The sequence below is a fragment of the Echeneis naucrates genome, chromosome 22, assembly GCF_900963305.1.
Source record: "Echeneis naucrates chromosome 22, fEcheNa1.1, whole genome shotgun sequence".
In the NCBI taxonomy this organism is placed as follows: domain Eukaryota; kingdom Metazoa; phylum Chordata; class Actinopteri; order Carangiformes; family Echeneidae; genus Echeneis; species Echeneis naucrates.
Window position 1 is genome coordinate 19,006,734 of NC_042532.1, and position 13,604 is coordinate 19,020,337.

General features: G+C 42.1%; 2 protein-coding genes across 2 annotated transcripts; both read left to right on the forward strand.

Moving 5' to 3' along the window:
* The first annotated feature begins 4,550 nt into the window (after positions 1–4,550).
* On the forward strand, positions 4,551–6,382 carry LOC115036003 (nanos homolog 1-like). Its single transcript, XM_029494089.1, has one exon. The coding sequence runs from the start codon at positions 4,638–4,640 to the stop codon at positions 5,319–5,321; it is 684 nt and encodes a 227-aa protein (XP_029349949.1). The 5' UTR covers positions 4,551–4,637; the 3' UTR covers positions 5,322–6,382.
* A 3,466-nt stretch (positions 6,383–9,848) lies between these two features.
* Positions 9,849–12,089, forward strand: neff2 (neuronal intermediate filament family member 2). Its single transcript, XM_029493326.1, has 3 exons — positions 9,849–10,853; positions 11,010–11,134; positions 11,229–12,089. The coding sequence occupies exons 1-3, from the start codon at positions 9,849–9,851 to the stop codon at positions 11,287–11,289; spliced, it is 1,191 nt and encodes a 396-aa protein (XP_029349186.1). The 3' UTR covers positions 11,290–12,089.
* Positions 12,090–13,604: the final 1,515 nt, after the last annotated feature.

Here is a 13,604-nt window from a genome sequence, read left to right on the forward strand (position 1 = left end):
CTCTGAGAGCTCGGGTCTAAGGGGGGGGGGTGTGAAGTGTGGGTGTTTGTGTGCAGATGGATGGACCGTTAGGGATGTAGTCTTATATTCCCAAGGGAGGAGGCAGAGGTCAGGGATCAAAGAACCAACTGACTCCCCACCCAACTCTGTGTCTGGGGAAGTGCAGAATGAACCTCCGCTCAGACTGGCCACATTATGCAGTTTATGCAATTAATGCAGCAGCAGCAATGGCAGGGGTCTGTGTGTGTGTGTGTGGGGAGGGAAGTGTGTATGTTTGCATGGAAGTGAGGGTTGTGCGTTTGTCTCTTGTGCCAGGCTGTTGTCGCTCGCACAATGTAGCAGTGCAGCTGGCACGTGGTGCATACACACACACACACACACACTAGAGCCTCGAAAGGTCTTTTAATTAAGGGATTTGTTAATTTTCTATTCAACTTGACAGTGATGAATGGGGGCGCAGCGCCTGCCCATCTCAGCTTCGCCTGCACAGAGCTGCCTGGGAGGCCTCCGGGTGCGATCATCACACCCTGCAACCGAATTTATACATGAAGATTTTTTAACCATTTAGACGCCAGAGTCACTGCATTTAATGAACCTGGAGAAAAACAAAACCGTTTTTGATGTGGCTCCCACTCTGTAGCAGCCTGTGTAGAAACCAGATAGCTCGGAGAAGGAAACCGAGCTCAACAATGGCCACACATTTTCCAAACAAAGGAATATCTGTTGCTGCTGTTTTGCTACAACAGACATTTACTGTTATCTCGACCATTTAGCTGTGTGCTCTGTTTTAAGTGCCAATGTGAAAAGTCAACTAAATGCTTAAAATGTAAATTATAAGTTTATTCCTTTGTCGAAGAAATGAGCCAGTGTTTTCTTTAGCATTAATGGTTATTTTCCCAAATATCAACCCTGTCTCCACCTCCTCCAACCTGCATTCATATAATAACACATTTAAATTGTATTTTTTTATCATTATAATTAGGGATTTTTTTTTAATGAGGACTTGTGTCAAGTAGCAAAACATCTATGCAAATGAAAACTTACGCTGCCAAATTATTTGGTTTTCCTGCCATACGTCTCTTGGAATAAAACCTTAATGCAAAGGAAGTATTTACCAAATAAAGTTTTCATGGATATGTTTAATACTTAGTGCAGAAAAAGCAAATATGTGCTGCCCAAACATAAGCAAATAGGATTCAGCTTGCAAACAACTTTGATTAGTCTGCACAAACACAAAGCTATTTTTCTGTTAATTCACCCAGTCTGCTTGAAAGGTTTTGTTATGTTATCTTTGTATGTTCACGTTGGGATAAAGGACTGATTAAACTTAAATCTCATCTAATCTTGTCTAATATCTGGACAATCAGTTTATTTATAGTGGAATGACCATTTTACTTTGGCCCAAATAGACTGATTCTGCAAGACTCATCACTCCTATTCTTAAAGTTTTCCACTGACTTCCACTTCGTTATAGAATACTTAAAAAATGAAAGCATGGCTTCTGGATTATAACTCATTGAATTGCTTTGGGCTAGAAAAAAAAAACATTTGTGGTATGCTTAAGGAATATAAATTTAGTTGGTTCCTCATATCTTTGAGGAGCAGTAACTGGTACCAGTAACAGAGCTGCTGCACAAAGATGAAATCAACATGTTTGATCCTAAAGATGCGTCACTTTGGACTTTTTTTTTTTTTTTAATTGAAATTAAAAAAATTATATTTCCCTTTGAGTGATTCATTTTCTATATTGCTCGTGGGTTTCCTTTATTAAATTTGTGGTCATTTATTAATATGCTGTCACTATGCTGAACTGTATTCCCTGTCTTTTTTTTTTTTTGATGGGTGCACTTTGCCCCATGTTAAGCACTGGGTGGATCTCCTAAAAGTGTGCTGACTCCTATTTTAATGGCACAAATCATTTTATGAGACCAACTATTTTTTTTTTCTCCAAGTAATGGCAGCCCAAATCAAAGTCCTCACATGTAAAACTAAATGTATTTCATATTCATTATCAATACTTCCTTTGTTGCTGCCAAACATGTTTCGTATTCAGAGTAAAATAGGCACCCTGAAGCAACAGAACCACATGTCATAGTGGCCCTCGTGCAATTTATCTATTGTGATATGGCAGCCATTCATCTTTTAAATGCTCTCTCATGATTTCCTTTGTGCATGCAGAGCCGGAGGTGACCTTGAAAATGGACCATGTGGTGTATTCTGATGATAATTTATTCTCACATAGAAGAAACTGTCTTGCTAACATGATTTTCTTCATGCTTTGTGCCATTGAGAAACTTTTAATAGCAGCAGCAAATGCTTTCTATTTCCCAGGAATTCTTTTCAGGATTAATCTTGCCATGCAAATTTTGGACACACATATTTTCTCCAAGACTTTAGCATTATTCACAGTCAAATTCATTCCTTCTCTGACATCAAATATGTTGTTTTTTCACTTCAGAATTTATAGCGACTGCCAATATATACAATAAACCAAGAAACAAACACCTTTGAAAACATGCTCACAGCGCTGTGATACTTTGGTGTAAGACTAAATCCGGAGCACAAAACAGTAGGCTCAAGTTTACATACAAACTTCCCTATAACACAGAATCACAGGCTCATTTTCACAGACTCATTCTGAGTCTGCGGTAGACTGATATTGATTTATTTCATCAATGAACCCCCCCCCCCCCCCCCCCCACAATGGCAGCAAACTGGATCTTTGCCCAGTTTTAAAATATAAGACACACAAATGACTTTTGTCTCAACTTTTACTGTCCCTAATATTTCACTCTAAAGTGTGACCGAAATAGTAACATAGTCATTGTCCTGGCAGTCAGGTCAGTTATCAAGCTCCTTTTTTTGTGAGACTGTCTGACTGGGATTTGACTGACACACACACACACACTCACACACGCTCACACAAATGTGGCACACTCTGTTTTAATGCATATTAATGAAGTTAAACGGCCCGCTGTAGAGAGGAGACAATGGAGCAGAGGAGGGCTGGTAGTGAGCACAAAGCCGTGGGCTCTGGGGAAGCTGAACAGGTGCAGGGGGGGGACATGGCAGCTCCATGTGGAACGACTCACTATAGGTCCATCAGTGCAAGAAGGGGTTTGCTCAAGTGGTCATTTTTGTCTTTATTTTTATGTGCCGAAAGGTTGTTATTGTGTTACACAATGTAGTTTGTGTTAAACAAACACAAACAGTTGCATATCAGTTACAGCTGAACTTCCATTTCTGCAGATGACCCGATTTTTCTTGTCTTATTAGTAATGGAAAGGAGTTTTCTTAATTAGCTTTTTTTTCTGACTCATTTGATTTGTGTCTAAAAATATACAAAAAATAGTAACAAAATCCATTGTCTTAACTTTGTAGGATTCAGGGTGACGTTATTATAATCAAAATGATAAGGATAAGGAGCAATCCCCATCATTTGAGAAGCTGAGAACTATTACTATTAAAATGTAGGAAACAATTCATCACAACAGATTTGCATATTTTCAACTTTCTTAAAACAGTACACACATGATCAGGTGTACATTGGCACAGCACCCAACTTTATGATTGTGATTTATGATTATGATTTTTGTTTTCAGACAGGCTTGAAACGTGTGAACGTGTCCCTTAACACTCTTTGACTATCGAAGACTTCTCAGAATCTAGGAGATAGTGTCGGCCAACATTTCCCAACCTTTATTGGTTTCTCAGACAGCGTCTGTCTGTGATCACTTGTCACAGGTCGAATATTTCTACGTGTTACAACCAGTTTCACAATGTGATTCCAGCTCCTAAGCAGATTCTGTTTGGATGACGTTAACTTCAGGGCTCAGGAATGGAAATATTTTTAGTGAGGACAGAAACGCTAAAAATGAGATTCACATCCACTATTACCAGCAGATAGTCCAAAGATTACATATCAAGATCTGTTTACTAACCATTGTTAGTAATGAGTCTGAAAACGGTTTCACAATGCTTAAAGTCTGAGAAAATAACAGCAATGAGGTAATCAGGGTTATCTGGTTTATCCCTGAACTCATATAAGGCACAAAACCAAAGATTACAATATATGAGAAAAATCTGGGCTTTGGGGTTTTGGCCTCTGCTGGCTGTCCCTTCAAAGTCCTTCATCTTAACACTGAATCACAAGATGTTCCCATTCGCACAACTGCTGCAGCTGGCTGTTTAGATATGACTCTCCTGTAAATTCATCAGTGAACAGTTGGTCCAGTTTCGTCGATTCCTTCCCATGTCTCACACTCAGAAAGCCCAACAAGAACAAAGAATCAACCTCGGAAATACTCACCACACAGACAAATACACTGGTCTAGCTCATTTAACAGGATAAATAGAGTCTTTCACAGATAATGCTCATATTCTGGAAGGAGCAGTGATTTTCCCAGCTCAGTAACTCCCTGCTCTGCTCCATAGACCCTCCTGTGGGACCGAGGAGATAATCAACTTGAACCAAACCCCGCCCCCCTGTTTTATTCTGGGGAACTTATCAGCGCCTACGTGTTGAGTGCTCTCCACAGTCGACCCAGAGAGAGAAGAGAGCAGAGCATCTCCCGAGGATCCCATGCTGACAGACACACTCCCGCCTGATCACCTCTGTGGACGTTAAAACCTGCAGGATGGATTTTTTGGACCGCAGCTACCTGGACGCGCGGTCTCCCTATGATTACACTTTTAATTTTTGGAATGACTACCTCGGCCTGTCGACGCTTGTGGCCAAAAATAAGATCGACAGCCAGTCCTGCAGCCCCAACTCAATCACCGAGTCTCTGAAAGCGACGCTGGGCTTGGAGGACGACTCCCCGGTTTGCTCCTGCGTAATTGGGCACGGCAGGGACAGCGACGGACACTTGGACTGCTGCTGCGCGGCCCCGGGCTCCCCGCCGATCTCCATCTACGACCTGAAGGAGCGCATCTCGCTGCTCAGGCCGTACGAGCAGCTGGCGGGCGAGCTGCCGCTCGGAGACAGAGATTCGCCCTCGTACAGGGGGAGCTTCGCCGGCCTCGACCTGCTCTCCATGGAGCGAAGGCGAAAGCAGACTCAGAGGGGGAAGCCGGAGCCGAAGGTGTGCGTCTTCTGTCGGAATAACGGCGCGCCGGAGGAGGTTTACGGCACCCACATCCTGAAGACAGCGGACGGCCGGGTCCTGTGCCCCATCCTCCGGGCATACACCTGCCCCCTCTGCAGTGCCAACGGAGACAATGCGCACACCATCAAGTACTGCCCGCTTTCTAAAGACCAGCCGAGCCAGAGAGTGGCGAGGGGAGGAAGGGCGATCGGAAAAAGGCTGAAAATCTTCTAGACCAGGAGACGAATGAAGTTTGAGTTGCACTGTCTGAAATTACGAGTGTGTATGGCAGTGATTTTACCCCATTTCATGCACAAGACAAGTCTGGAGAGAGAGAGAGAGAGAGAGAGAGCTTTTGAGATGATAAGATTTCTATTGATTTTTTTTTTAATGTGTCACTGCTTCGTTTGTAATGGTTTCATCTATCTGTATGGGCACATAGTTTACACTTGGACGCATTGCGCGCAACATTTCTCCCCCTCCCCTAAAGCCCACCACCCCCCCAACCCCCCCCAACCCAGCACTCCGAGGACTTGGTGATCAAATACTGAACCAAAGTACTGTACAGTTCGACCTGTGAATGACCACCTTCATGCTGTAATCACAAGTTGCTGTGTTTCAAGAAGCTGCAGTGCCAGTGCAAACAGCCCCTGTGCATGTCTGCGTTTATGAGACGCCAACATAAATGAATATGCAGCACTCCTGATATGAGATGAATGTTAAGTCCCATGCTTCATTGGCCAGTGGATGTAAACAATCTGCCAGGCCCTGCAAGATGCAAGATACACTTCTCTATATCAAGCACGTTTTAGTTTGTTTGTTTTGTTCTGTTTTTTCTCTTGAGATAAATGTTTTCTACCAAAGGATTACACTTTTGTATTTAGGATAAAGGTAATTTCTGTATGTTTATATGTTGGATGTCTTATATTCTTTATGTGATTTTATGTGGAATAGCATTTTGCAGATTTTAACTGAATGTAAAAACAGTGGAGAGCTGATCTGACATGCAGTTCACCAACACGCTCTTCACGTAGCTCTAAGCTCTATTAAAAATGGCATAAATTCAAAAACAGGAATGCTCAACATGATTTCTGTGTAGATCTGCGCACCTGTAATTCTTGTAAATGTATAAAAAAAAAGGGGGGGAGAGGGCAAACGATTTTAGCAATGAAAAGCCTGACATTCCAAAGTCTTTATCTGTCAATAAAAATGTTTTATGTACTTATTTTTACCTTATGTATCATTGGGGAATATATTCACTGTAAATAACCCCTGAATAAACTTGGAATTTGCAATTTTTCTTTAACTCTATGGGACACCAACTGACTTTTAACGCCATGGAACAACACAAATTTCAGTTTGGAATATTTAGTGAACACGAGTGAGGGGGGAAAATTATTTTCCACACGACCGTATTTCACCTGAAAACATGCAACAGCAGCCACACTGATAGGAAACAAAAGCCCCCCACCTAGTGCTCAAAGCCTGTGGCAGCACCGACTCTTAAAAATCACCACACAGCTGGCTTATGTCATAAATGTGCCGTGATGGAAAGAAACTACATTTACTCAAGCACAATTTACTACATTCAAATTCTACTTCATTGTGTTTAAGGGGGAAATGCTTAGTGTTCTTACAGTTTAGTTATTTTAGTTTTATTATTATATACCAACACAAAACTGCAGCACACTGTGAAAAGCTAAACTGGTGATTTACAACCTTTTTAGTGTGTTAGCTAAAATTTTCCCTCAATAAACTATATATATATATATATATATATATATGGGTCAAGAGGTAGAGGTTTATATGGTGACTCTTCTGTGAAATCTGATTATAAAGTTAAACTTGATCAATCTCAACCAGCCACCACCATTATGTTTTGTTTTTTTTCAATTCCAATAAAAAGCATAATAAAATCTGTTTTAGATTTCAAGCTCAAGCTCTAGCTCTATTAAATATTTATATTTTAATAGTCACAGAGCCTCCTGTGCCTGTGGTCTGTGAGTAATCCTATCATATCTAGGGTTTTGTTTTCATTTGAGTTTTTTTTTTATGGCCACTTGTTTTTACTAAAATCAATACAACAATTTGAGTGAACCAGTTATGAGACTTCAGATGTTCAGATAGTGGCCCCTGATATCCTCAGAGAATAACTAGATGTTTATGAATGGGACGTCGGTTGAAAGCAATCAATTCCTTCTCACATTTTCAATGATCTCTATTGGCAACTACAGAGAACTGTAGCAACATTAGCAGACCTCACCCCGTCTATAAGAGCTGACAGAGGTCTGCTCTTACTCTCAATCCTTTCACCCAAGATTTTTTTTTTTTTTATCTGTATTCATACCATGTACAGATTTTTATGCTGCAGATTGTTTTGTGATTGTAAGGTGCCAAACTTGCCCTCCCAGATCTGTGGATTGCTGAATAACAATGTTGATTTCTCCCATCTGAGTCTATTAAAAGTAATTTTTTCTGGCACCGTTATCGCCACAGATTAAATGTCACTGGGACAAATTGTACACTAGTGAATTACACGTTGAAAATTTCACAGTGAATCTAAACCAGAAAGGGAAAGTGTGCTAAGACCTGTAATAAACTAAAAAAAAAAAACAATGACTTTGTTATCTCCAGCTATAAGCAGAAAGAAAGAGCTTTTTTTGGTGAGCTGATTCTCTGGATGTTCATCATTTAGCTTCGTGCACCTCTACTGGCAGCTGCTAAGAACTACAGCATGATAAACAAAGCCGTCAAATGTAACTGATCCAATGAGGTCACACCATCCTTTCTCAGATTGGCAGGTATCAAGAGTTTGCAGACAAGTATCTTATTGAAGGAGGACACTTCTTGACTGAATGATGTCACTCACTTTTTCATTTCAGTTTTGAAACGACAGTTTTTTCTTAATTAGTTTTCTTAAAAATACTGGAAGCTGTGCAGTCGGGGCAAATCCCTTCTCCAACACGACACACAACAGATTCAATATGGTTCCTATTTTGCGCTTGTTGAGACATTTCTATGAACCAATTATGCAATTTTCTTTCAAAAAACTCTACTAATAAAACTGGCTTGTTGATATTGGTACTTAAATATAGGTACAGTAGGTAATGGGCATTTTGTTGGAAAGGAGAAATAGCAGGTTCTTTGAGGGAACAGAATGTAAATTGGAAAAATGATAATAACACTATTTTTCTACCTGTCTGATAAAAAAAGGGGAGAACAGTCATACATTATGTAACACCTCACCTTCTTTATTGCAATGATCAAATATTTGCATGTTAATGAAAATTAAAGCAACTGCTATTACTGAGGTCCTAATTAACAATTGAAGATTTGCTATGTTTGATACACCAACATCTCCATGTTATAGTGCTTAATCATGATTCTTTGTGTCTCTTATCTCACAACAGCACTTATTCCAGGACATGGATTTACACAATAATCATGCGTCCTTTCTTCCACTGCACCTTCATTTAAGTACCAGAAAGAAGACAACACAATGAAATTATACGAAAGCTTTTGCTGCCTTTACTTTTAACATATTCCATTCTTACAACTTTGGTCCAGTTTGTCTGACGGTATCTGTCCTTGAGGAGGAATCAGTTAGGAGCATCAGCTTGATGCCTCTGCTTTTGAACAGAGCCTGAGGATGATTTACAGGTACCCTCTGACTCATCTCTGGATGTTAAGCAGCAGGAGTGTTTCTCTGTGTCAGCAGATACACATAGCTCTTTCTTGCTCTGTAGTGTCTCCCACACACTCTATCACAATCAAGCCGCCTCAAGAACATCAGTGACTCATGAATTTGCATGTTAGTAGATCAACAACTCGATACATCTAAAGATATTCTGGGACGAAAAGGCAGGATGCAGGGCACTGCAAAGCAAACATCTATATCTGTTAAATCTAACATCTTATGTGAGAAGAAGGTCAAAAAGAAAGAGAGGACTAAGAATATCTCAAACGCTGACAAAATGAAGGCAGACTCGTGTGTACTATCAAGACTGCAGGAAAGGGTTTTGGTATTTGCAGCACTGTATGTGGGTTAATGTGGATTTGTTCAATCCTGTCTCATATTATTCAGATGTGAAGTGTTGCATGAATTTATAACATCAATCTATTTAAGTACCACACAATTTCTATGGTGTTTAATATCTAGAGCATTAAAACCTTTAAGTGCCCGGACGTTCAGATATGTGCCTCCCTCACCCCTCCTATGTGCACTGTGTATTGATTCTCTGTAAGTAGGTTGTGGAAAGGACTTTCTTTCAAGCAAATTTCACAAGGTTTGCCCCTGTTATCCATTCTCTCTAAATGTATGTGGGTTTGTTTATGGCTAGCAAAATGCATCTGAGCCGGCACTCATTTCATACAATACAAACACTTAGAGTAATTGATTTCAACACCATTTCTATGGCAGGTTAAAAGAAAACCTGCTCTACCACATGTCCCCAGCCTGCCAGAGCTGAGAGTGAGTCTGAAAACCAACCTCTCATTTCCTCACTGCAGCAGTCTGCCATTGGCCCGGTGGATGCTGACAGTACTGGTGTTTTTTCTGTGAAGGAGGAGGGGGTGCTGCCTCACTCTATAAAAGCTCGGGATCTGCAGCATCACTGAGCTGGTGCAGTGCAAAAACGCTCGCTCATCCTCACCGATGGTGTGCAGAACAAGGGGGACATAAAAAAAAAAACCTTCTGAAACTAAAAACATCCATATCCTTTTCTTAAACAAACAAAAAAAATCCACAACAAAAAATTCATCATGAGCTACGATACCTACACCTCCTACCGCCGCCCCTGGGACAGCTACCGAGGCTCCCGAACCACCACCAAATCCTCCATGTCCTCTGCTTTGTACTCTTCTCGAGCACCTCCGTCCGGGAAGAGGATTGTGAGGCTGGCCTCCTCTTCCCTGCCAGATGGGTCAGAAAGGATGAACCTGGCACAGGCCAGCTCCCTCAACACAGAGCTGCTGGGCCTGCGTTCCCAGGAGAGGGAGCAGCTTGTGGACCTCAACGACCGCTTTGCCACCTACATCGAGAAGGTGAGGCACTTGGAGTTGCAGAACCGGGCCCTGCTAGCCGAGCTGGAGGCACTTAGGAGGCAGCAGAATGATCCGTCCCGTCTTCAGGCCCTTTATGAAGGGGAGGCGCGGAGTTTAAGGGCCATGATAGACTCAGAGAATGGGGAGAAGATGCGAATGGAGGCAGAGAGAGACTACCTGCGTGACATGTACGAGCAGATGAAGGAGCGGTATGAGGAGGAGGCAAGGCAGCGCATGGATGCTGAAGAGGCCCTGCAGAGGGCCAAAGAGGAGGCTAACAGAGTTGTGCTCGCCAACTGTGACACCGAGGCCACCGTGGTCTCTCTCTGCGATGAGATGGTGTTCCTAAAGAAAGTCTTTGCAGAAGAGCAAGCAGAGCTGCAAGCCCAACTGCAGATGGCTAACATCAGCGTGGATATGGAAGTCTCCCGGCCCGACCTCTCCACCGCCCTGCGAGACATCCGGACGCAGTATGAGCGGCTGGCAAGCAAGAACATGCAGGCTGCTGAGGACTGGTACAAGAGCAAGTTTGCAAGTGTGGCGGAGATGGCCAGCAAAAACAACGAGGCCGTGCATGCCATACGGGAGGAGACCATGGAGTACCGGAGACTGCTTCAGACACGCTCCTCGGAGATTGAGGCTCTCCGAAACGTCATTGACTCCCTGAATAAGCAACTGGAGGATCTGGAGGAGACGCAGGCCAAAGAGGTGGCCAAGTATCAGGTGAATGAGGGACATTTGGGTGGGTTCAATTAACTTGTATCATCTAACAGGAGTTAGATGTAGTTTAGTTTAGCTGTGTATTCTTGTGTGCAGTTTCAGTATCTGTGATGATTAACACCGCAAGGCTTCTTTTTTTTTTTTTTTTAACATCCACAGATGAGGATAAGTGAGCTTGAGCGGGATATCACTGAAGCCAAACAGGAGATGGCGCGCTACCTGAGAGAGTATCAAGACCTTCTGAACGTGAAGATGGCCCTTGACATTGAAATAGCTGCGTACAGGTAAAACATCAGCGTTGGCTGTTGATCACCAGCATGTTTTAAAAGACTTAGTTTAAGTTCTGTGACGTTATCTTATGATGCCTTTCCTTTTCAGGAAACTCCTGGAGGGTGAAGAGATTCGCTTGGCTTACCCTTCCCTCCCTGCCCTTACCTAAATCCTAAAGGCCTCCAAGCTGGCATAACCTATATTCTTCATACCTTTTCTTTCCTCTCCTGACCCAACCATCACCCTTTCCCCTTCCTCCCTCATTTGTTTTGCATTCTTCCTCCTGCCATCTTTTGCCCCAAACTACTCCTTTCTTTACTCCCCCCGAGAAAAGCAAAACACAAACCAAAGCTCATTCTTCTCAAGACAGATGCGCCCTTGTGTCAAACAAGAGGTCCACCAGAAGTCCCCCTTCTTCTACACACGTTCTGACACCACACATCAAGGCGGCGACGGCAAGCTGTAAAATGCAGAGTGGCTGCACTGCATTAGTTACGTAGCTATGTCGGACAGCAGTATTGTTTTGGTCGAGTTCTCTCTCTATCATACTTGTTAGGATCCAAGCAGTAGACTCACCATTTGACCCTTGTGACCCCCTCACTGTGCAAACATTTGACCAATTGTTTGTGAAGGAGGGCAAAAGTGTGTTTAATCTCTAGATGCTTGGATCTTATCTGTGTTTGAACTGATGCAAGAAACCTGCAGCATTATTGACCGGGAACTCCACCAATCAATTATGCTTTGTCCTGCACCCCTGGTTCTGAAGTAGTAGTCAGTGAACCAGTAACCGTAAACATTTCTTTTAACTCTACCTGTTTTTGTTTTTAGTTATTCTTCCGCTGCATTTACATCTGCACAAGTACCGCAAGCTTTGGTTAGTTTGAAAATCCGTGTGAGGTTGGGGTTTCCTATTTGACTGGTTATTTAAATTTCTAATTTCTAACAAAACTCTATCTTTTCTTGCACAACTATCTGGATATGTAAATGCTTTGGAAGACTAATTGTTACTGGTTTCTCCTTATAATCATGCAGTGCGTCTCTCAGCCAGTCTGCATTAGATTATTTAATTTCATTTTATTTATTTTTTTGTTGTTGTTCTGTTAGCCATTCAAAGCTAAACAATGAAACTAAAAGATAACTGCAGGAACTCCTTGTTGTTTGTCTGCTGATCTTAGACATGATGGTGCTTTACTTCTGTGAAACTAATACAAAGCCTGCGCCATTATGCTTGGTGTACATGTAACAGTCGGCAACAAGCTGAATAAACATATAACTGACCTGCAGCCTGGTTGGCCTGTTGAGTTTTCATTTGAGACTTTTCAAGCTATTCAGTGAACCGTACAGCACTCCTCATTTACCACACAAAAACATACTCCCTGAGCAGAAAGACAGTGTCAGTGTGATTTCTCTCCTGTGTACACAATTATTGACTCTACAGAGATGGTGTTACACTGAGCGTATGTTAAAACGATGTAGAAACATCAGCAAACGGTGAAAATGTGCAGAGATGCATAAAGACAAGACAGCAGCCTAATTTTAGTCTTGGTCTATAAATAAAAATCCATTTTTATAAACTGGCTCAGTGGCTAAGTTGTTTCAAAATACAAAACATATTTTTAGACTGATGGTCACACTGTGTGGTTGATAATTTATGTATATTCATGACAGATTTGTGGATTTCGCTCTAATGACAGATCAGGGGACCTTTATAAGCCCAGTTAAGTGTAATTATGAGGCTCTCTCTGGCACATATTTCATGGTAATATAATCTTTTATTACTGAATCACTGCACCTGATCTTGACCCAGAGTTATCTAGACTTAAATAGGAGTAATTACTAATGGCATAAGCCCAAAAAAATGACATCCAAGAGCATGTTTGATTTTTGATCTGTACTAATTATCAGGAGTATATTTCTTCTTACTCACAGCTCTCAATGTCACTGGAACAGCACGAGGCGGCACTGCACCATTTCCCATGATTCCGTGTTGCTGGCAAGCTGGCTGTTTCTGTAATGTGGCGGCGCCTTGCCTCAGCAGGATCATCAGTCAGCACCAAGCAGAAACCAGTCGGCCCACTGAACCCTGAAGAAACACACAGTTTGTTCTTCAAAAGTCAGCACATTGCAAGTGTACAGCAGTAAACTAGTCTGTATAACATTAAATGCTGTTATAGATAGACAGACGGATAGACAGACAGCTCGACAGACAGATAGACAGATGGACAAATGGACAGACAGGCAGACAGACAGAGATAGATAGATAGATAGACAAATAGACAGATGGACAAATGGACAGACAGACAGACGGATAGATGGACAGATGGACAGATGGACAGATGGCCGGACAGACGGTCGGACAAATGGACAGACAGACAGACAGACAGGCAGGCAGACAGACAGACAGATAGACAGATGGACGGACGGACAAATGGACAGGCAGGCAGACAGACAGACAGACAGACAGATAGATAGCTAGATAGACAG